At 54.1% G+C, this 22,961-nt stretch overlaps 1 protein-coding gene and 1 pseudogene across 2 annotated transcripts in view; one reads left to right on the top strand and one right to left on the bottom strand.

Annotated features, from left to right (window-relative positions):
• The window catches only part of GOLGA3 (golgin A3), a 72,163-nt gene that overhangs the window by 26,376 nt on the left and 22,826 nt on the right, over positions 1 to 22,961 (top strand). For both annotated transcript variants that reach the window (XM_064379519.1, XM_064379520.1), the window contains exons 9-14: positions 1,814 to 1,951; positions 5,108 to 5,269; positions 5,871 to 6,239; positions 17,500 to 17,577; positions 19,564 to 19,827; positions 21,817 to 21,911. In XM_064379519.1, coding sequence (XP_064235589.1) covers positions 1,814 to 1,951; positions 5,108 to 5,269; positions 5,871 to 6,239; positions 17,500 to 17,577; positions 19,564 to 19,827; positions 21,817 to 21,911 — 1,106 coding nt within the window. The remainder of the gene's footprint in view (positions 1 to 1,813; positions 1,952 to 5,107; positions 5,270 to 5,870; positions 6,240 to 17,499; positions 17,578 to 19,563; positions 19,828 to 21,816; positions 21,912 to 22,961) is intronic.
• On the bottom strand, positions 18,351 to 18,741 carry LOC135276212 (peptidyl-prolyl cis-trans isomerase NIMA-interacting 4-like; annotated as a pseudogene).

Genomic DNA, 22,961 nt, shown 5'->3' on the forward strand with positions numbered 1-22,961 from the left:
GCTTGGACAACAGAAAGAAAGGAAGGTTCGAAGTGACGGTGGCTCTGGAGCCCCAACGGCGTTTGTTTTTGGAGATAGGGTCTTGTGCTGTCACGCAGGCTGCTGGAATTCCGTGGTACGATCACAGCTCCCTGCAGCCTTGACCTCTTGGGCTCAAACAGTCCTCCTGCCTCAGCCCCCCAAGTAGCTGGGGTAAGGTGAACACCATCACACCTGGCTAATTGTTTAAAATTTTTCTGTGAGAAAAGCTGGGTGCAGTGGCTCACGCCTGTAATCCCAGCACTTTGGGAGGCTGAGGTGGGCAGATCACGAGATCAGGAGTTCAAGACCAACCAGACCAACATGGTGAAACCCTGTCTCTACTAAAAAAAAAAAAATACAAAAATCAGCTGGGTGTGGTGGCACGTTCCTGTAATCCCAGCTACTCAAGAGACTGAGGCAGGAGAATAGCTTGAACGTGGGAGGTGGAGATTGCAGTTAGCCAAGACCGTGCCACTGCACCACTGCATTCCAGCCTGGGCAACAGCAGAGTGAGACTCCGTCTCAAAAAAAAAAAAAAAAAAGTTAAAAATTTTCTGTGAGGACAGGGTCTCACTATGTTGCCTAAGCAGGTTTTGAACTCCTGGGCTCAAGCGATTGTCCTGCCCGCAATGTGCTGAGATTACAGGCGTAAGCCACTGCACCGGGCCCACCCTGCTTTTTTCAAATACCTTTGGAACCAGGTTCAGCATTCCTTGATCAGAGTTTTTAAAACATTTTTTTTGGTACCTAAATGTAGCCCTTCATTCCCAGTAACATTCAGAAAGGAGGATGGTTCCAGGCATTCTGTCTTCTCTCATGGTCTTGAGGCACGGACCCCACAAAGGCTGTCTCCCTTGCTCGGTACACCTTCTGCGGAGGTCCCGGAGCCCGTGGCTTCTGTCGTGTCAGGCACTATGGACTCCAGGAAGCAACCTGCAACTAGTGGCCACGTGGGCAGGTCCAGCCGCAGATCCCAGGCTGTCCACGTGCCACCTTTCCAGTTCTTCCCTTGGCTGACGCCATCCTCCTCCGGGCTGTGGTACTGGGGCTTTTCCACAAGACCATTGGCCAGGGTGGGCCTGACCACCTGTGGGTCTGGGCCGGGCCCTGGTGGGTGTCTGGCTGGATTTGGTCAGTTAAGATAAGGTTCCTCGGCCGGGTGTGGTGGCTCACACCTGTAATTTCAGCACTTTGGGAGGCTCAGGCGGGTGGATCACAAGGTCAGGAGTTCAAGACCAGCCTGGCTAAGACGGTGAAACCTCATCTCTACTAAAAATACAAAAATTAGCCAGGCGTGGTGGCAGGCGCCTGTAATCCCAGCTACTTGGGAGGTTGAGGCAGAGAATTGTTTGAACCTGGGAGGCGGAGGTTACAGTGAGCCGAGATGGCACCACTGCACTCCAGCCTGGGCGATGGAGTGAGACTCCTTCCTAAAAAAAAAAAAAAGGACTCCTCACCCACAGGGGCTCAGAGGTGCCCTATCAGTGGGGACTTTGGGTAGGTCCTGCTACAAACCGCAGTCTGATGAGCTACAGACTGCGTGGTGAGCCCTTGCTGATGGCCTGCCAGCCTTGCTAGACAGCCCATGTTTCTAGGTGGGAAGATGTGTAGGGGGTCGTGGGGCTTGTGTGGGAGACACCGAGGGGGTGTGGTTGGTCGTGGGGCCTGTGTTGGAGACGCCAAGGGGTCAGCCAGTGACTCACCCTGGGGCCTCCAGGGACAGGCTAGTCTGCATTTCTTCCTTGAAACTGAGCAACTTTTTACCTTTTGTGTTTTTTTTTTTTTTTTGAAGGTTGGACAGATGACCCAGGCAGGCCTCCTGGAGCACCTGAAACTCGAGAATGTGTCCCTGTCCCAGCAGCTGACGGAAACTCAGCACAGGTCCATGAAGGAGAAGGGGCGCATTGCAGCCCAGCTGCAGGGCATCGAGGTGAGGTTGCTGCCGGGGCCGTGTAAGGTGAAGGGAACACACACACACAGACGGGGGTACCATGTGTTTATCTACATGTTCTGCTTCTCTGCGTGTCTCTCTTAAATATTCTCATGGATGGCCTGCAGTGACTGCTTGTGAAGGCGCTGGGACTCATCTGTGGGGGCTTAGTGCAGTGGGCACTTGAGGCTCTTTTCCTCCAAGCCTCGCCTTGGGCCTGGGCCCCTGGCCGCCAGTCATTGCCAGTCAGGGATGCTGCTGGGCAGAGTGGGTGAGGAGGATGGGGCCAGTGCGTTTGTGCCTGACAGCCCATCGAAGCCTGCCTATGATAGCATTTTCTTTGCTTCTGAGTACTCAGCCTGTGTTGCTGTTTAATCCTCCAACAAACACACGCTGTCCAGGTCACAGGCGCTGCCTGCACAGGCCATCTCCAGAGGATGGAAACGCAGCAGCCTTGGTAGCCGTTCTCCTTTAGCTGTGGGGCCCTGGACAATTTCTTACTTCTCTGAGCTTCATCTTCCTTTTTTTTTTGTTTGAGATGGAATTTCCCTCTTGTTGCCCAGGCTGGAGTGCAATGTTGTGATCTCGGCTCACCGCAACCTCCGCCTCCTGAGTTCAAGCGATTCTCCTGCCTCAGCCTCCAGAGTAGCTGGGATTACAGGTGCCCGCCACCACATCTGACTAATTATTTAAAATTTTAGTAGAGATGGGGTTTCGCCTTGTTGATCAGGCTGGTCTCAAACTCCTGACCTCAGGTGATTCACCCACCTTGGCCTCCCAAAGTTCTGGAAATACAGGCATGAACCTCATCTTTATAAAATGGGGGTAGTGCCACCTACTCAATAACCTTATGGAAAAATTAAAGAAGACGAAATGGCGTAGAACCCCAAGGCAGTGTGTGAAGGGAGGTTCTGTCCTGGAGGCTGCTGGGCCCCTCTCCTTACCAACCTCCTAGGCGTGTGTGAAGGGAGGTTCTGTCCTGGAGGCTGCTGGGCCCGTCTCCTTACCAACCTCCTAGGTGTGTGTGAAGGGAGGTTCTGTCCTGGAGGCTGCTGGGCCCGTCTCCTTACCAACCTCCTAGGCGTGTGTGAAGGGAGGTTCTGTCCTGGAGGCTGCTGGGCCCGTCTCCTTACCAACCTCCTAGGCGTGTGTGAAGGGAGGTTCTGTCCTGGAGGCTGCTGGGCCCTTCTCCTTACCAACCTTCTAGGCGTGTGTGAAGGGAGGTTCTGTCCTGGAGGCTGCTGGGCCCGTCTCCTTACCAACCTCCTAGGCGTGTGTGAAGGGAGGTTCTGTCCTGGAGGCTGCTGGGCCCGTCTCCTTACCAACCTCCTAGGCGTGTGTGAAGGGAGGTTCTGTCCTGGAGGCTGCTGGGCCCTTCTCCTTACCAACCTCCTAGGCGTGTGTGAAGGGAGGTTCTGTCCTGGAGGCTGCTGGGCCCGTCTCCTTACCAACCTCCTAGGCGTGTGTGAAGGGAGGTTCTGTCCTGGAGGCTGCTGGGCCCGTCTCCTTACCAACCTCCTAGGCGTGTGTGAAGGAAGGTTCTGTCCTGGAGGCTGCTGGGCCCTTCTCCTTACCAACCTTCTAGGCGTGTGTGAAGGGAGGTTCTGTCCTGGAGGCTGCTGGGCCCGTCTCCTTACCAACCTCCTAGGCGTGTGTGAAGGGAGGTTCTGTCCTGGAGGCTGCTGGGCCCGTCTCCTTACCAACCTCCTAGGCGTGTGTGAAGGGAGGTTCTGTCCTGAAGGCTGCTGGGCCCGTCTCCTTACCAACCTCCTAGGCGTGTGTGAAGGGAGGTTCTGTCCTGAAGGCTGCTGGGCCCGTCTCCTTACCAACCTTCTAGGCGTGTGTGAAGGGAGGTTCTGTCCTGGAGGCTGCTGGGCCCGTCTCCTTACCAACCTCCTAGGCGTGTGTGAAGGGAGGTTCTGTCCTGGAGGCTGCTGGGCCCGTCTCCTTACCAACCTTCTAGGCGTGTGTGAAGGGAGGTTCTGTCCTGGAGGCTGCTGGGCCCGTCTCCTTACCAACCTTCTAGGCGTGTGTGAAGGGAGGTTCTGTCCTGAAGGCTGCTGGGCCCGTCTCCTTACCAACCTTCTAGGCGTGTGTGAAGGGAGGTTCTGTCCTGGAGGCTGCTGGGCCCGTCTCCTTACCAACCTTCTAGGCGTGTGTGAAGGGAGGTTCTGTCCTGGAGGCTGCTGGGCCCGTCTCCTTACCAACCTTCTAGGCGTGTGTGAAGGGAGGTTCTGTCCTGGAGGCTGCTGGGCCCGTCTCCTTACCAACCTTCTAGGCGTGTGTGAAGGGAGGTTCTGTCCTGGAGGCTGCTGGGCCCGTCTCCTTACCAACCTCCTAGGTGTGTGTGAAGGGAGGTTCTGTCCTGAAGGCTGCTGGGCCCGTCTCCTTACCAACCTCCTAGGCGTGTGTGAAGGGAGGTTCTGTCCTGAAGGCTGCTGGGCCCGTCTCCTTACCAACCTCCTAGGCGTGTGTGAAGGGAGGTTCTGTCCTGGAGGCTGCTGGGCCCATCTCCTTACCAACCTTCTAGGCGTGTAGGGAGCTCTATGCAGCCTCGCTTGGTTCCTCTCTCCTGCGACTGCTCCCACCTCCGTGGCAGTAGGTGGGCCGCCCGGCTGGGATGAGGGACAAGAATTGTGTGTGTCAGTCATCGTGCTTCAAGGGCTTAGTAGAGAAGCAGTGAAAAGAATTTCCAGTTATGAGCTTGTGTTTTCCCCAAGAAGTACACAGATGTGAGGGCGCATCCATAGCCAGAATGCAGGCCGTGTTTGCTGCAGTCCTCTGGTCCCTTACCCACCTTACCCAGTGGTACCAAGCACTGCTCTTGTGAGAACGTGTCGGAGTCTCACACCTGAAAGAAGGTACCTGCCACCCACCCGTCACACGAGAAATGGCCAGGAAGCTCTGCTCATCAGGGGATCCAGGTCCTTCTCACCGGGTGGCTGGCCTGGGCTGGGCCTGACCTCTGTCTCCTGGTTGGTGGGTGGCCCAGCAGTCCACTCTGGGCCCTCAGTCTGCAGTTGGTAGACAGGGTGGGTACGTGGATGGGGCCCTCGTGCCAGGGCGGTGGTTTCTCCACAGAGCACGGGGCTTGGAGGCTGCTCTTCACTGTTAAGGTTTCCTGCCTTAGAAAAACATGTTCTTTCCTGGGCCCAGGCTGACATGTTGGATCAGGAAGCAGCCTTCATGCAGATTCAGGAGGCAAAGACAATGGTGGAGGAGGACCTCCAGAGGCGGCTGGAAGAGTTTGAAGGCGAGAGGGAGCGGCTGCAGAGGATGGCAGACTCAGCGGCATCCCTAGAGCAGCAGCTGGAGCAGGCAAGTCGCTGCGGCCCTTCAGGCTGGACCCAGGCCCCAGGCTCTCCCGAGCACCCAGGTCCACACACAGGGAGCCCAGGCGGTCCTCTGCTGTGGGGCCGCGTCAGCACAGGCGGGCGCTGGGGTTTGGGCAGATGCTGCTGCTGCAGACCTGACCATGTGTTTGCCCTGCTGGTTCTTCTTCACCAGGATTTTGCATTAAAAAAAGACACTCTGTAGTGTCCATAAAAATTATTTGAAACCTCAACCGGGAAAGGGCATACCTTCTTGGAGTGGGGCATACATTCTCAGATAGGGAGATCTGAACAGGAGGAGGGCACACGTTCTCCGATAGGGAAATTGAGCAGGAGGAGGGCTCACGTTCTCGGATAGGGAAACTGAGCAGGAGGAGGGCACACGTTCTCGGATAGGGAAACTGAACAGGAGGAGGGCACACGTTCTCGGATAGGGAAACTGAGCAGGAGGAGGGCACACGTTCTCGGATAGGGAAATTGAGCAGGAGGGGGGCACACGTTCTCCGATAGGGAAATTGAGCAGGAGGAGGGCACACGTTCTTGGTGTAGGGTTCGGCGCAGCCATGTGCACTTCATTCCTTCTCCAGGTGAAGCTGACGTTGCTCCAGCGAGACCAACAGCTTGAGGCTTTGCAGCAGGAGCACCTGGACCTGATGAAGCAGCTCACCTTGACTCAGGAGGGTCTGCAGAGCAGGGAGCAGTCTCTCGATGCCCTGCAGACACAGTATGACGAGCTGCAGGCCAGGCTGGGGGAGCTGCAGGGTGAGGCCGCCTCCAGGGAGGACATGATCTGCCTCCTGCAGAATGAGAAGATCATCTTGGAGGCAGCTCTGCAGGCGGCCAAGAGTGGCAAGGAGGAGCTCGACCAAGGAGCAAGACGCTTGGGGGAAGGTACCGAGGAGACGGCGGAAACGTTAGAGAAGTTAAGAGAAGAACTTGCCATCAGGTCCAGCCAGGTAACACACTCTGGGTGTTTCGATTTGAATCAGAACCTTCCGTGCAGGAATGATGCTGATTATTTGGTCCTTCCTTCCTTTTTTTTTTAAACAATCTCCCTCTTTCGCCGAGGCTGGAGTGCGGTGGCGTGTTCTCTGCTCACTGCAGCCTCCACCTCCCAGGTTCAGATTCAAGTGGTTCTCATGTCTCTGCCTCCCGAGTAGCTGGCATTACAGGTGTGCACCAGCATGCCGGGCTGATTTTTGTATTTGTAGTAGAGACGGGGTTTCGCCATGTTGGCCAGGCTAATCTTGAACTCCTGACCTAAAGTGGTTGACCTGCCGTGGCCTCCACAGTGCTGGGAATACAGGCGTAAGCCACTGTGCCTGGGTGTTGGGTCTTCTCTTTGGACGTGTTATCCTGTAACTGTGCGTGACCTGAGGAAGAATACTTTCAGGGCAGGGCTTGAGGCTTTGTGGAAGACAGAACTGGACAAGCTGTGCTGTGCTCCTGGCTCTGCACTGACTGCTGGGTGGGAAACTGGAGTTCTTTTGGGGACTTTTGAAAGTCATCTACCAAGAAACATCGGTTTCTGTTCACTGATGATGTGGAGCTCACATTTAGGAGAAGCTGCAGGAAACGTGGCTTTTCCTTTTGCCATCCTTTATCTGTGCCTGCCTGCACATGGCACCCACTGGGCATGCGGCTGCATGGTTGTAGGGGGCGATACACAGGGGAGCAGCCAGGCGTGGCCTGAGGGCAACACGCCTCGGGTTCTGCTGCATCGGAGCGTCACCTACAGGCACGTCAGCCTGGGGAGAGCCCTCCTGACTTTGATGTAGGCAGAACTGTTGAAAAATGTAGACAGGATGGGAAAATGGAAGAAGCAGAGTGCGTATCAGGGAATTACTCTGTCTTTAAATCCTACTCTGTAAGGATCAAGGGCACGAGGAAATCCCGAGTATTTTCCGTCTTTCCTAAGGAAGCTGTCCCTACAGACACTGACCTGTACGAAGTGATTTTCTGGGAAACACGCATTCCGACAGGTCATTGCTGTTTACGGTGTTGGGGGAGTTAGTTTAGAGGAACTGTCCAAATTCTATTGATGAATTTGAACTTGATTCTACTGACCGTTAGCTCAGTAAGAAACATCAGCCGATACCTAGAAGACTGAGAGAGGCTGGTGGAACGAGGTGTGACTTCTTGTATTGGAATTTTATCCTTGTTTTCATTACTGGTAGTTACTTAATCCAAATTAACCTTGGATTAGGCTGTTTCCCCAGGACAGATGAAGGTGGTGGCAGTGGTGACCTTGTCTCGGAAGCTGCCTTCCCAGCGTGAAGTCTGTTTTCCTGCCCTGGGGACCACAGTCAGCCCAGCTGGGAGATGGATGGCCTCCTGGTCACGCCTGCCGGGCTTTGGCCACTCCACCTGGCCTTGTGGAATGTGCGTGTGTCCCTGGCCATCTTTTTTTTAATAGACACGGGTTTTGCCATGTTGCCAAGGCTGGTCTCAAACACTTGGGCTCAAGTGAACTGCCTGCCTCGGCCCCTGCAAAGTGCTGGGATTACAGGCATTAGCCACTCCGTTCCCTAGGCGTCTTGACACAGCAGTATCCACGTTGGGGCAGAGGTTTTGCTGACCCTCTGAGTGAACGTCCCGTGCGGTGGGTCTGTGCGGGACCCTGTGAGCGCAGGTCCCGTGCGGTGGGTCTGTGTGGGACACTTTAAGCACGCGTCCTGTGTGGTGTGTCTGTGTAGGGCCCTCTGAGTACGCGTCCTGTGTGGTGTGTCTGTGTGGGTCCCTCTGAGTACGCGTCCTGTGTCGGGGGTCTGTGTGGGCCCTCTGAGTACACGACCTGTGTGGTGTGTCTGTGTGGGACACTCTAAGCACGCGTCCTGTGTGGTGTGTCTGTGTGGGGCCCTCTGAGTACGTGTCCTGTGTCAGGGGTCTGTGTGGGCCCTCTGAGTACGCGTCCTGTATGGTGTGTCTGTGTGGGACACTCTAAGCACGCGTCCTGTGTGGAGTGTCTGTGTGGGGCCCTCTGAGTACACGTCCTGTGTTGTGTGTCTGTGTGGGGCCCTCTCAGTACGCGTCCTGTAATATTGGGATGCGAGATTAAAATAATTCACCAAGACAAAAGTATGCCAAATTGCAGGGTCTTTATTGCCTGCGACCACGGAGGACTCACGTCTCTCTAACCCGCGGCCCCGAGGGGAGAGTGTCAAGGCTTTTTATACCCGAAAGACCACCTTGGGAGTGGGGTTGAGGAGCGGGGAGGGGGATCAACGGGCTCCAGACATTCCGAGGGCTGGTGGATTCTGTAAATCACCTCCTGGGCAGGGACGGGGGTGGGGGCCTCCGGACATTCCGAGGGCTCCGGGGCTTATTGTCACTTTAATTGCTACATAAATGATTCACAAAAGTCAAGACAAACATTAGTTTACACATTGGGTACTGACAAAAGTCAAGATAAACGTTAGTTTACATATGGTTTGGGTACCAGTGGAAATTACAGATCTTAGTTCACAGGGGCCAAGATGAGATTAGCTTGGGCTGTGCATTCTGATAAGCAAAGGCCAGCAATTCTATCAGTTACTGATGAGAAACGTAAACAACTTCACCTGGTGGGCATTATCCAGAGCAGACTAGCAGTCTTATTTACAGAAACCAAGTCAGCAGTTATTGCAAGGAGAATGGGGCAGTTATTACAACTCATTTTTGGAGACACAGCTTTGTCTTATACAATGGCGTTGCTCAGGTTCTGGCTCCAGGCCAGCTATAGCACATTCCCCCCTGTTCTTTTAACACGTATTAAATCTTTAATAGGTTTTCTCTTCTTGACATAAGGGCCCATAGTTGGATCTTAGGACCATTAACTTTACCGAATTTATTCTTTCCTGGATAACTTTGAGGAGAATGTTCAAGAGGCATGGCCCAAATGTTAACCCTAGGACTATTAGGATCAAGGGTCCTGCTAACCCAGTGAGCAGGGATGTTAGCCAGGGGGACCAAGAGCTTTCTGGTTTCTACATTTTTCTTTAAACCATTGCAAGGCTGTCTCTAATGATTCCAGAATTATTTGCATAGAAGCAGCATTGCTCACCGAGAGCTGTGCACAGCCCTCCTTCCTTTAAGAACAACAGGTCTAATCCCCTCCTATTTTGTAACACTATTTCAGCCAAGGAGTCATCTATTTGGTGTGACAGAGTAAATTAGGATGATGACCGAGAACGGCGCAATAGTCTTAGCTTTAGGGGGTCCGTTGAGGATGGAGCTGCTTCCCATCTTGCATCTGGGGGGGCAGTCTTGACGTGTGAGTGGTGAATCCAGGCAGTCAGTCCGTCCACCTCGACTGCCGTGGGGGTGACCAGGATTATGGTGTAGGGTCCTTTCCAGCGAGGAGTTAGGCTGGAGGCAGTGAATCTCTTTACCAGGACTTCGTCCCCAGGCTGGAAGGGGTGTACTGGCTGGTCAGCGAGGTCCGCTGGGGTAGGCTGAGTCTCCCTGATGAGCGTGTGCACCTGGGACTGAACAGACTGGAGTGCCTGCAAGGACTTAATGAGTGTATGGTTATGGACTTCAGCATGTATGGCGTCCGCAAGTTTGGGGAGTAAGGGAGGGGGCCTCCCAAACATAATCTCAAAAGGAGTGAAGCCTTTTTTTATAGGGAGTACATCGGGTACGGAGGAGAACAAAAGGAAGCAGGTTGACCCAGTTCTCACCAGTCTCTAGAATAAATTTTGTTAAAGTTTCCTTTATGGTCCGGTTCATCCTTTCAACCTGCCCTGAACTCTGGGGGCAATAGGCACAGTGTAGTTTCCAGGTTATGCCCAGGGCCTTGGCCAGGCCCTGAGAAACCTGTGCTGGAAATGCAGGGCCATTATCTGATCCCAGTGTCAAGGGCAAGGCAAATTGAGGAACCAAGTCCTGTAACAATTTTTTCGTTACTACTAGTGCAGTTTCTGTCCTAGTGGGAAAAGCCTCGACTCATCCTAAGAAAGTGTCTACGAACACGAGGTATTTGTAGCCATACGCTGGGGGCTTTATTTCAGTAAAATCTACCTCCCAGTGTTCCCCTGGGCTAGCTCCCCTAAGCCTTATCCCTGCCTGACTAGACCTACTGCCTCCTGGATTTACCTGGGCACATACATCACAACGAGTAGTAGTTTCCCTAACAATCTCATATAAATGTGGAATGCAGTATCTGGCCCTCAGCAGCTCAGTTAGTGTTGTTTGCCCTAAGTGAGTGGCCTGGTGTGTGTCCTTAACTAGAGCCCATCCTAGAGCCTCAGGGAGCACAATCTTTGATTCCGGTAGAATCCACCATCCTGTGGAATCTTGTCGTCCCCCCTGTTCTTCAGCACAGTTTTCCTCATCAGGTGAGTATATAGGGGTAGAGGGCAGGGTTGGGGCCGGCAGGGTCACGAGAGGAGTTAGAGGTTTCACCGGTCCCAAGGCTGCCTGTCTGGCTTGTAGGTCTGCTGCCCTATTTCCCCTTGCCTCTGGTGAATCTCCTTTCTGGTGTCCTTTGCAGTGTATTACTGCCACTGTCTTGGGTTTCCATACAGCTTCTAGTAGAGCAAGGATTTCTTCTTTGTTTTTGATAATTTTTCCTTTTGAGGTAAGCAACCCTCTTTCTCTATAAATGGCTCCGTGTACATGGGTAGTAGCAAAGGCATATCAGCTATCTGTATATATGTTGACAGTTTTTCCCTCTGCCCAGCTCAAGGCCTTTATCAGAGCTATGAGTTCTGCCTTTTGAGCTGAGGTTCCGTGTGGAAGAGTCTGAGCCCAAATAACCCGGTCTAGGGTGACCACAGCTGCCCCGGCGTACCTGACTCCGTCGACCATGAAACTGCTGCCATCTGTATACAGTACCTACCCTGGGTTCTGCAGGGGGACGTCGGTGAGATCCGGTTACGCAGCGTGGAGGACATCTATTGTCTGTTGGCAGTTATGTATGGGCTCCTCTGGCTCGCTGTCAGGTAGCAGTGTGGCAGGGGTTAAAACTGTAGTTTTTGAAAATTTTATGCGGGGCTGGTCCAAAAGTAAGGCTTGGTATTGGACTATGCGGGCATTAGACATCCATTTTCCTGGAGCTCCACGGAGTAGTGACTCCACCGCGTGGGGTGCCACTAAGTATAACCCCTGCCCCAAAGTCAGCTTTGACTAATAGGGCTGTGGCTGCCACTGCTCTCCGGCACACTGGCCATCCGGAGGCTACTGGATCAAGTACATTCGTTTTTCAGTGTCCCTCTCGTCGGCAGAGTGCACATTGGTTGTGCCTTAATCTGGGCCTTTCTTCCCCGAGGCCTCTCCGCTGGTCTCCTGGTCCTCGTGAGATAACTCGGGTCTCCTGGAGTGCTGCTATCACTGCCTTAGTAACTCTCTTATCTTGCTTAGCCTCTAAGGTGTGTCTATTGTTAAAGGCTTTTTGGGCAATCTCCAACAACTGAGTTAAATTCCTTCCCTGTAACTCCTCTAATTTTTGCAATTTTCTTTTTATGTCTGGGGCAGATTGGGAAACAAAAGCCAGGTTGATGGCCCGCTGATTCTCCGGGGCCTCAGGGTCTGTGGGGTGCAGGTACAGTAGGTATCCTGTAGGTGCTCTAGGAAAGTGACTGGGTACTCCTGTGGACCTTGGGTCACATTCCCTACCCTGGAGAGATTGGTAGGTTTCCGGGCTGCCCCCCAACCCCCTCTAACAAGTACCGGTGAAAAATGTTCAAAGCCTGCAGGCCCGCTGGGGTGTTTGGGTCCCATTGGGGCCTGGTGGAAGGGAAAATTTCATTAATTTGCTCCTGGCGGTCTTCTACTGACCCTTTCCCCGTCCCAAGTATTGCTTTATGGGCTTCTTGTCTAATTTTACTTCTCTTCTCTGTGGTGAACAGAATTAGTAATAATTGTTGGCAGTCATCTTAAGTGGGGCAATGAGTCTAGAGTACAGATTCTAAGAGCCCTGTTAAAGCCTGGGGTTTCTCAGAGAATGGGGAATGTTGAGCCTTCTGACGGAACTTATCTATTGTAAAACCCTGCCACCGCCTTAAGTTCCCCAGCCTCCTAGCACGACCCCTTCCCAGGGAACATGTCATCTGAGTAGGTTTCTAACCCTTCCCCTCTTGCCACCTTAGCAGTTCCCCAGCACGAACACTTCCCAGGAACTACTAAACTCAGCAGTTCCCCAGCACCTCCCCCCCCACACAGCCTCTCACACTGGAGGCATCTCCTGGCTTGCAGGCCATAAAAATCCCCTTTGCCACACCACAGGTGCTGCGCACCAATTTTGGGTGCATCCTGGCAGCTTTTCCCTTACTCTTAATAAAGCTTGTGCCAGCACTTAGTGTTCGGCCCTTTCTTTGATTTCTATCACTTTCCAGTTATACAACTTACTAGAGGAAAAAGGGATACGAACAAAGAAGGGGCGGCCCCGGCTGCTGCCATTTGCGGGAGGTGCTTCTCGGAGGGGCAGCAGCTTTGGCGGGTGTGGGTCCCCGCTTCAAGTGTGGAGAGGAGACAAGAGCCGATCATTAGTACTGTCCGGAGAGGGGTGTCGGGACCCTGTCCCCAAGGGCCGAGAATACGGTGGAGGCATCTCTTGGTTCTCAGCAGGGGCTGGAAGAATAGCCGTTACCGAGGGGCTCTTCTGTGGGCTTGCTGACATAACCTGAAGTCCGGCCCATTTTGTACATTTTTTTAAGCCAAGGAGGAGGGTGTTGGACTAATTCTAGCCATTGATTAATGTATGGAAATTGATCAGGGTGGCCCGGGGACCCTGTCACGATGTCTCAGACAGCCTGAGTTATTTTGGGGTCATATGTCCCCGTATCTGGCCAGCTTACCCCAAAGGCTGGCCACTCCAACTTACAGAGAGTCCGAAGCCTCTGTAGGGTTAGTTTAACCCCATACTGGCCAGAGAACCCTGTTTTAAAATTTGCCATCATGCACTGGAGGGGGGTGCATGGTCGGGACTGTGACGAGCCCATTTAGTTGTTGTTGTTGTTGTTTTTCTCTTTCTTTTCTCTCTCGGGGTCCTGGAACCTGTATTAGCTATTCTTTTTTTGTTTGTTTGTTTTAAGCTAACTTAAATGGAAAAGTTCTGTTGCAGAGAGCTAATTTTAACTGCACTAACAAGTCACTTGCATTATAAAGGATTAGAAAGCTTTTTTTTTTTTTTTTTTTTTTTTTTTTTTGAGATGGAGTCTCGCTCTTGTTACCCAGGCTGGAGTGCAATGGCGCGATCTCGGCTCACCGCAACCTCCGCCTCCTGGGTTCAGGCAATTCTCCTGCCTCAGCCTCCTGAGTAGCTGGGATTACAGGCACGCGCCACCGTGCCCAGCTAATTTTTTTGTATTAGTAGAGACGGGGTTTCACAATGTTGACCAGGATGGTCTCGATCTCTCGACCTCGTGATCCACCCGCCTCAGCCTCCCAAAGTGCTGGGATTACAGGCTTGAGCCACCGCGCCCGGCCAGAAAGCTTTTTAAAGCCAGATTCGGGATGCAAATGCTGCACCCTGAGGCGGTGTGGCCTGCCTCACACCCGGGGTGGGGCTTCTGGCTGACAGGAGAGAGAAAAAAAAAATGTTTTTTGTGTCAGTTTAAAATGGAGCTTGCAGCCGCTAGGCCAGCTGCGAGATTCCCGCCCCTGTGGCTTTTTGATCGCCTCCACACAGGGACCCTAAAAAAAATCAAATCCCTCTTTTCCCTCCTCTCTCTCTGTCTCTCTCCTCTCCTCTCTATCTCCTTTCTCCTCTCCGCTCCTCTCTCCTCTCTCTCTCCCTCTCTCTCTCTGTCTCCTGTCTCCTCTCCTCTCTCCTCCCTCTCTCCTCTCTGTCTCCTGTCTCTCTCCTCTCCTCTCTCCTCTCTCTGTCTCTCTCTGTCTCCTCTCTGTGATGTACCGTTGGGCACTGCCCGTAACAACATTGGACACTTTTCTGGCAGAATAGGCAGTTACCAGTTTTTCCACCCCAGCCTGAGAAAGAACACTCGTAGACTCTGATCTAGGGCTTTATTCCCTACGGCCCCAAAGAAACTACTTCTGAGGTGTTGAGGGCACAACTGCCTCCCCGACATGGAATCAGACCCAGCACGGGCAAAGATACTCTTTTCCCGGGGGAGGTGGCTGGGAGAATTTACAGGCCACAATGATTATAACAAGGAAGAGAATAAAGACAACTACAGTTAAGACTATCTGCCACATGGCGAAAGAAGAAAGAGTGAGGCCTCAGTGATAGAAGAAGAAGATGAGGAGGAAAGAAAAAAGAGTAATTTCTGCTGGGGTGTAATCAATAAAAGTTCCCTGCATCCAGAGGTCCATCAACCACTGTAAAACATCCTCTACCTCAAGGGAAGACGGCCTGAACCAGTGTATGTCTGCTAGCAGGAGTCTAATAAAACTGACAAACTTACAGACAGGACAGGACCACATACAAGAGTGACAGACAAAGGGTGGGTGCCCCCCAGATGGGAGACCAGTCAGATGCCTGCCCGGCCACGTTCCCGGAGGAATATTTCAGGGGCGTCTTAGTGAAAGATGTACCTGTATAACCCCCAGGCCTGGTCACCTCAGGATGGAAGTCCGAGTAGGACAGCTCTGAGGTGAATCACCGTTATGCCTTATGACGCCCCCGTGGAACCGCGGGTGAAGGCCCACACAAGCCCCGTAGCTTTCAGCCGTGGGACTACATGTATACACACTCACTCCCTCACTCACACAGAGGTTACAGAAAACAATCGAATGCTCATACCCACTATATCAGCTACCAGAAGGCTGGTACCCCCTGCACCAGCCACACGAAGGCTGACACCCACTGTGCCAGCTACCAAAAGGCTGATGCCCCCTGCACCAGCCACCAGACGGCTGCCACCCACTATGACAGCCACCAGAAGGCTGACACCCACTGTGCCAGCCACCAAAAGCCTCAAGCGACGTCTCGGTGAGGCTTGGCAGGTCAGAGTTGCAATGACTCGTCAGTCCCCCGACTCAGGCCCTTCCTCTGAACTAGTTCCCAGATCAAACTCACCTCCGGAGGTTTTTAGGACCCTGAGGAATTTTGGGTGAATGTCGGCCGTGCAGTCGCTTTGCCTCCTCGGTTGCGCTCCGGGGCCCTGAGATAGCTCAGGGGGCGCCTCCCCAGAGGCTGCCGAGGCGGGAGCAGCCACCCGGGTGAGATTCTGAGATGGCTTTTGTCTGGTGATGAGCGAATATCTCGCTGGGGCCTCCAGAATAATGTAGTATTGGGATGCGAGATTAAAATAATTCACCAAGACAAAAGTATGCCAAATTGCAGGGTCTTTATTGCCGGCGACCACGGAGGACTCACGTCTCTCTAACCCGCGGCCCCGAGGGGAGAGTGTCAAGGCTTTTTATACCCGAAAGACCACCTTGGGAGTGGGGTTGAGGAGCGGGGAGGGGGATCAACGGGCCCCAGACATTCCGAGGGCTGGTGGATTCTGTAAATCACCTCCTGGGCAGGGACAGGGGGTGGGGGCCTCCGGACATTCCGAGGGCTCCGGGGCTTATTGTCACTTTAATTGCTACATAAATGATTCACAAAAGTCAAGACAAACATTAGTTTACACATTGGGTACTGACAAAAGTCAAGATAAACGTTAGTTTACATATGGTTTGGGTACCGGTGGAAATTACAGATCTTAGTTCACAGGGGCCAAGATGAGATTAGCTTGGGCTGTGCATTCTGATAAGCAAAGGCCAGCAATTCTATCAGTTACTGATGAGAAACGTAAACAACTTCACCTGGTGGACATTATCCAGAGCAGACTAGCAGTCTTATTTACAGAAACCAAGTCAGCAGTTATTGCAAGGAGAATGGGGCAGTTATTACAACTCATTTTTGGAGACACAGCTTTGTCTTATACAATGGCGTTGCTCAGGTTCTGGCTCTAGGCCAGCTATAGCACAGTCCTGGGTTGGGGGTCTGTGTGGGGCCCTCTGAGTACGCGTCCTGTGTGGTGGGTCTGCACTCGAGGCTCTGCATTTCTCACAAGCTTCCGTGCTGAATGGGATAGGCTTGACAGACTTTGCAGTACGAGGACCAGAGCCTAGGGTTAGCACCTTCAGCCTGTGGGCACAGCCCAGCACTGGGTTTTGTAAACTGTCACTGGAACAATCCTGCTTGTTCGCCTGTGGGTGGCCTGGAGCTGTTCCTGTGCTGCAAGAGCATTGCTGAGCAGTCATTTCCTATCAGGTGTCTCCAAGAAAGGTTTGCTAAGCCCTGGGCTGGAGTGTCCCCAGGCCTCATCCCTTCTCACACCTCCTTCCCCATCACCACACCTTCATGCTCTCAGTGGTGAGCGGGGAGAGCCCAGGCCTTAGGAATCACCAGTTCCCATCAGGTCACAAACACTTCTTCCTATAACATCTGTGCAGATGTGTCCCCTTCTGGAGCCATCAGTGTAACGTCTGTGTAGATGATTCCCCCTCCTGGAGCCCTCAGTGTAACATCTATGTAGATATGTCCCCTTGCTGGAGCCCTCAGTGTAATATTCATGCACATGCATCCTCCTCCTGGAGCCCTCAGTATAACATCTGTGCAGACACATTCCCCTCCTGTAGCCCTTAAGTGTAACAATTCTGCAGATGTGTCCCTTCCTGGAGCCCTCAGTGTAACATCCGTGCAGACACAGTCCCCTACTGGAACCCTCCATGTAATATCTCTTCAGATGTGTCCTTTCCTAGAGACCTCAGTGTAACATCTGTGCAGATGTGTCCCCTTCTAGAGCCCTCAGGGTAACATCTGTGCATATGTGTCCCCTCCTGGAGCCCTCTGTAACATTTGTACAAATGTATTCCCCTCCTGGAGCCTTCAGTGTAGCACGTATGCAGACACATTCCTTTCCTGGAGCCCTCTGTATAATATCTCTGCAGATGTGCCCCCCTCCTGGGGCCCTCAGTGTAATGTCTCTGCAGATGTGTTCCCCTTCTGGAGACTTCAGTGTAACATCTGTGCAGACACATTCCCCTCCTGGAGCCCTCAGTGTAAAGTCTCTGCAGATGTTCCCCCCTTCTGGATCCCTCAGTGTAGCTTCTCTGCAGACATGTCCCCTCCTGGAGCCCTCAGTGTAAAGTCTCTGCAGATGTGCCCCCCCTCCTGGAGCCCTCAGTGTCACTTCTCTGCAGACACAATTCCCTCCTGGAGCCCTCAGTGTGACAACTCCGTAGATGTGCCCCCCTCCTGGAGCCCTCAGTGTAACTTCTCTGCAGATGTGTCACCTCCTGGAGCCCTCAGTGTAACATCTGTTCACGTGTCCCCCATAGGTGGAACACCTGCAGCAGGAGACTGCCGCCCTGAAAAAGCAGACGCAAAAAATAAAGGAACAGTTTATTCAACAAAAGGTAAAAGTGTGTTGTTGATTTCTTGAAACAAGCATATAAACAGTTTTGTGTGGTTTAATTGCTTAGCAGTTCCAATTTAATTGAAATGGAGAATGTAACATCTCAGATTCTCTTTAACTTTTTTTTTTTTTGCCTCATCAGATGATCTCTTTAACTTTTTTTTTTTTTTGAGACGGAGTTTTGCTCTTGTTACCCAGGCTGGAGTGCAATGGCGCGATCTCGGCTCACCGCAACCTCCGCCTCCTGGGTTCAGGCAATTCTCCTGCCACAGCCTCCCGAGTAGATGGGATTACAGGCACGCGCCACCACACCCAGCTAATTTTTTGTATTTTTAGTAGAGACAGGGTTTCACCATGTTGACCAGGATGGTCTCGATCTCTTGACCTCGTGATCCAGCCGCCTCGGCCTCCCAAAGTGCTGGGATTACAGGCGTGAGCCACCGCGCCTGGCCCTCTTTAACTTTTTTTTAAAGAAACTTAATCTCCAAAGTCAAGACTCACTTCCACAGCGGGGTGGGGGTCTTGGCCCTCAGACCTCCAGGGGCGGCTGTTATTGGAGCAACTGTTGCTTCCTCCATGGAGCTGTATGTGTTGTGTGGTGGTGTTACCGCGCAGGTTGGGTTTGCCATTTAAAATGTCTTTGAAAAATTTACATGGAGTTCCAGCATTGAAACAAATCATGGTCACCCAAAAAGACATGGAATATATTAATTTTGTGTCAGTGAAGCCAGTACCTCTTGTTGGATTTTTTTTCAGTCTTTCATATGATTTTTTTTATCTTCCTTCAGCCATAATAATACGATATCCAAATTTTGTCTTAACTGGTGGGTCTGTAAACACAGGCTTATCCATCCCACTTACAGGCAAGGCAAATGCTGCTTCTTGAAATGGTCCCACCATGGACCATCTGGTCACCCAACCCAAGTCGCCCCCTTGCCTGGCTTTATCTTCACTGTATTGTGCGGCCACTTCATTGAATCTCATCCCAGACTTGAACTTTTCCATGGCTTCCATGACTTTGCCATGCTTTTCACATAGAATGTGTCTGACCTTTCCTGCATGGCCACCACCTTTGGGACCTTGAGCCTTCCTGTCAGCACTGTCACTCCCAGAGGCTGCTCCCTTTCCCCGCTTTTCCAGAACCACTTTTTCCTTTAGGCGGCATCTGGGAAACCTGCTGGTGAACTCTCCCTCCTGTTGGACTTTGTGGGATCTGAGTTAGGACCACCCCTGAATCTGTATCCTGAGTGCTGCTGTGTTTTGTTACCGAGCGAGGGCCACCCCCAAAGCAGCGGCGTGAGTGCTGCGGTTTTGTTTGTTTTTGAGATGGAGTCTGGCTCTGTCACTCAGGCTGGCATGCAGTAGTGCTGTCCCTGTCACTGCAACCTCCGCCTGCTGGGATCCAGTGATTCTCCTGCCTCAGCCTCCCAAGTAGCTGGGACTACAGGCACATGCCCCACGCCCGGCTAATATTTGTATTTTTAGTAGAGAGGGGGTTTCACCATATCGGCCAGGCTAGTCTCAAACTCCTGACGTTGTGATGCGGCCTCCCAAAGTGCTGAGATTACAAACGTGAGCCACCGCGCCCGGCCTGCTGTATTTTATTTCTGAGCGCGGGCGACCCCTGAAGCGTGTTGTGAGTGCTGCTTTTATTTTGTTTTATTACCAAGCCCCAAGCAAGGGGATGACCTGTTGGAAGCAAAGCAGTGCAGCTAAAGGCGGGAGAGAGCCAGGCCCCTGGAATGGAGGCGACGTCTAGGAGGCCAATATGCCCGCCACGTGCATCACACGGACTCTTGATTAGGCAGTGATGTCACCTGTGAATAAATAATGCTGTATCTCAGTCGATGGAGGCTTAGATTTGATGAAATGTATCTTTACCTCAAAAACGTTATGGCTCCGATAAGTGGTAATCATTTCTGTTGAAGCCAGCTTGACCCCCAGGAAGGCCCACAAACGCGGGCTCACAGCTCGGTCTTTCTGGCAGGTGATGGTGGAGGCCTACCGGCGCGATGCCGCCTCCAAAGACCAGCTCATCAGTGAGCTGAAGGCCACCAGGAAGAGGCTGGACTCAGAGCTGAAGGAGCTGCGGCAGGAGCTAACGCACGTGCAGGGAGAGAAGCGGGCCGCGGAGGCGGAGCTCTCACGCCTGCACAGGGAGGCGTCCCAGGCCCGGCAGCAGATGGTGGACCTCGAAGGGCATCTCCAGGCCGCGCAGAAGGAGCGAGACGAGATGGAGACACACCTGCAGGTCTGCCAGTGTTGGACTGACTCGCTCGCTGGAGAGGATTCAGCCGAAGCAGTTGGGGGCCCACCGTATCTGGGGCGGGGTGGGGGCAAGGTGGGGAGAGGCTTTTGAAGGAACAGCCCAGAACAAGGCCCACCTGGAGCATAGGTCCCGGAGGGGCAGCCGGTGAGGCCTGGTTGGTGGGTCCCAGAGGGGCAGCCGGTGAGGCCTGGTTGGTGGGTCCCGGAGGGGCAGCCGGTGAGGCCTGGTTGGTGGGTCCCGGAGGGGCAGCCGGTGAGGCCTGGTTGGTAGGTCCTGGAGGGGCAGCCGGTGAGGCCCGGTAGGTCCTAGGGGAGCAGCCGGTGAGGCTTGGTTGTTAGGTCCTGGGGGGTCAGTCCAGTGAGGCCTGTTAGGTCCAGGTGGCGACATTGCATGAAGAGAGGGAGCGAGGAGACCCCGTGAGGCACCTGGCTTCCCTCCATTGCCGCGGGCCCCTGGGAGCCAGTGTGTGAGAGGAGAGTGATCGCTATGCAGAGAGCAAGGGAGAGGGTTCCGTGGAGAACCCACGTCAGGGCAGGATGCTGGGGCCCGGGGACCCTCGGAGTCCCTTGTGGTGGGTGCAGAGCTGGGACTGGCCAGAGCCAGTCACATTCCTGTGGAGACTGAGCCTGGCGTGGCTTCTACACACAGCGCGTGCTGGGGATGCTGGGGATGGTTTCTCGGATGCAGGTGGCAGAGCGGGTGAGCGGGAGGTGAGGGGAAGGGGTGTGGGACAGTCCAGGTTCCTGTCTAGTCATCCAAGCTGAGAACCAGGAGGTGAGATGAGGAATCTGGAGAGCAGCAGTAAATTGGGGGAGGGTGGTCTGACGGACAGTAGACCAAGGGCGTCGTTTTGCTTATGATGTTTCTGAAGTTGCCCGAGAGGACCAAGCCAAGGTCCCAGATTGGTCGTCGTGTCTGGCTCAGTAGGAGCCAGGCTGAGGCCTGTGAGTAGCTGGTGCTGAAGTGGTGAGGCTGGTGCCATCAGTGTGGGAAAGTAGGGGCTGATGGGGGAGCGCGGGGTGAGCTGGGGAGGTGGGCGGGGCTGATGGGGGAGCGCGGGGTGAGCTGGGGAGGTGGGCGGGGCTGATGGGGGAGCGCGGGGTGAGCTGGGGAGGTGGGCGGGGCTGATGGGGGAGGGCGGGGCTGATGGGGGAGCGCGGGGTGAGCTGGGGAGGTGGGCGGGGCTGATGGGGGAGGGCGGGGCTGATGGGGGAGCGCGGGGTGAGCTGGGGAGGTGGGCGGGGCTGATGGGGGAGCGCGGGATGAGCTGGGGAGGTGGGCGGGGCTGATGGGGGAGCGCGGGGTGAGCTGGGGAGGTGGGCGGGGCTGATGGGGAGCGCGGGGTGAGCTGGGGAGGTGGGCGGGGCTGATGGGGGAGCGCGGGGTGAGCTGGGAGGCCGGCAACTGTGGCTACAGGAGGCTGGAGGACTCAGCAATGCAGTCACAGCATGTTCAGACCCCACTGCTGCAGGCCTGGGCTGGTTCTGGGGACTCGCCTAGCACACAGGAGCTGCGGAAAGGCTGTGAGGGCAGGAGCAGGTGGGGGATGTGGCCCTCGGCACTCACAGTTGAGCCTAGGGAGGGCATGGGGGGGGTCCCGGGTTCTCCAGGGAAGGGTCCCGAGGGCTGTGGGGAAGGATCCTGGGGGCTCAGGAAGGTACTGGGGGTTCTGGGGAAGGGGACCCGGGAGCTTGGGGAAGGGGTCCTGGGTCCACAGGCTTTCCTGTGACCCAGTCATGCTCTGTTGTGCCTCTGATGCTTTGGACACAGCGTCTGGAAACTTGCTGGCCTCAATCAAGGGTGGTTTGTAAGAAGGCAGGTATCTCTCTCAGGGTTTTTCTCAAGGTCCAAGTCCTCCAGGGCAGGCCTGAGCAGTGCCATTGGCGGGGGTGATGGGCTGGAGCTGGGGAGGGGAGCTGGGCTGGGGACGGCAGTGCCCCTCCTCACGCCCTCCCTCCCTCCCTTCCGAAGTCTTTGCAGTTCGATAAGGACCAGATGGTCGCGGTCACAGAGGCCAATGAGGCACTGAAGAAACAAATTGAAGAGTTGCAGCAGGAAGCGCGGAGGTAAGTCTGCGTGTGCCCGGCGGAGGCGGGAGAGCCTTGGGGTCCTCTGGGGTTGTGGGGACACCCTCTTTGGGAGGTAGCGTGGCGACTTGGAATGTTAAGGCCCAGGTGTGGAGTCCGTGTGGTTTGGTGGCTGCTCCTCTGCAAAATAATCTGAGTTTATCGTGGACTCGCTAAAGCTCCTGTAACGGAAGCTCCGTGTGTTTTTATGGTTGACTTTCTGTGCGGCATCCTCCCTGCTCCGGCTCCCTCCCCTGGAAGATGCTTCCATGTTTGTCCTCACACCTCTTCACGCTCACGTAAACGTGGACACACAGGCCTCATCCGCACACGCCTGTGGTACGTGTGGGCTTCATCCTCACACCTCCTCACGCTCACATAAACGTGGACACACAGGCCTCGCCCACAAACGCCCGTGGTACGTGTGTGCTTCATCCTCACACCTCCTCACGCTCACGTAAACGTGGACACACAGGCCTCATCCGCACACGCCCGTGGTACGTGTGTGCTTCATCCTCACACCTCACGCTCACATAAACGTGGACACACAGGCCTCGCCCACAAACGCCCGTGGTACGTGTGTGCTTCATCCTCACACCTCACGCTCACATAAACGTGGACACACAGGCCTTGCCCACAAACGCCCATGGTACGTGTGTGCTTCATCCTCACACCTCCTCACGTTCACGTAAACGTGGACACACAGGCCTCGCCCGCACACACCCGTGGTACGTGTGTGCTTCATCCTCACACCTCCTCACGCTCACATAAACGTGGACACACAGGCCTCGCCCACAGATGCCCGTGGTACATGTGTGCTTCATCCTCACACCTCCTCACGCTCACGTAAATGTGGACACACAGGCCTCAACCACACACACCCATGGTATGTGTGTGCTTCATCCTCACACCTCCTCACGCTCACATAAATGTGGACACACAGGCCTCATCCACACACGCCCATGGTACGTGTGTGCTTCATCCTCACACCTCCTCACGCTCACATAAACGTGGACACACAGGCCTCGCCCACAAATGCCCGTGGTACAT

Source organism: Aotus nancymaae, unplaced genomic scaffold (genome assembly GCF_030222135.1).
Source record: "Aotus nancymaae isolate 86718 unplaced genomic scaffold, 86718_ANA_hifiasm-v0.15.2.pri h1tg000021l, whole genome shotgun sequence".
Lineage (NCBI taxonomy): Eukaryota > Metazoa > Chordata > Mammalia > Primates > Aotidae > Aotus > Aotus nancymaae.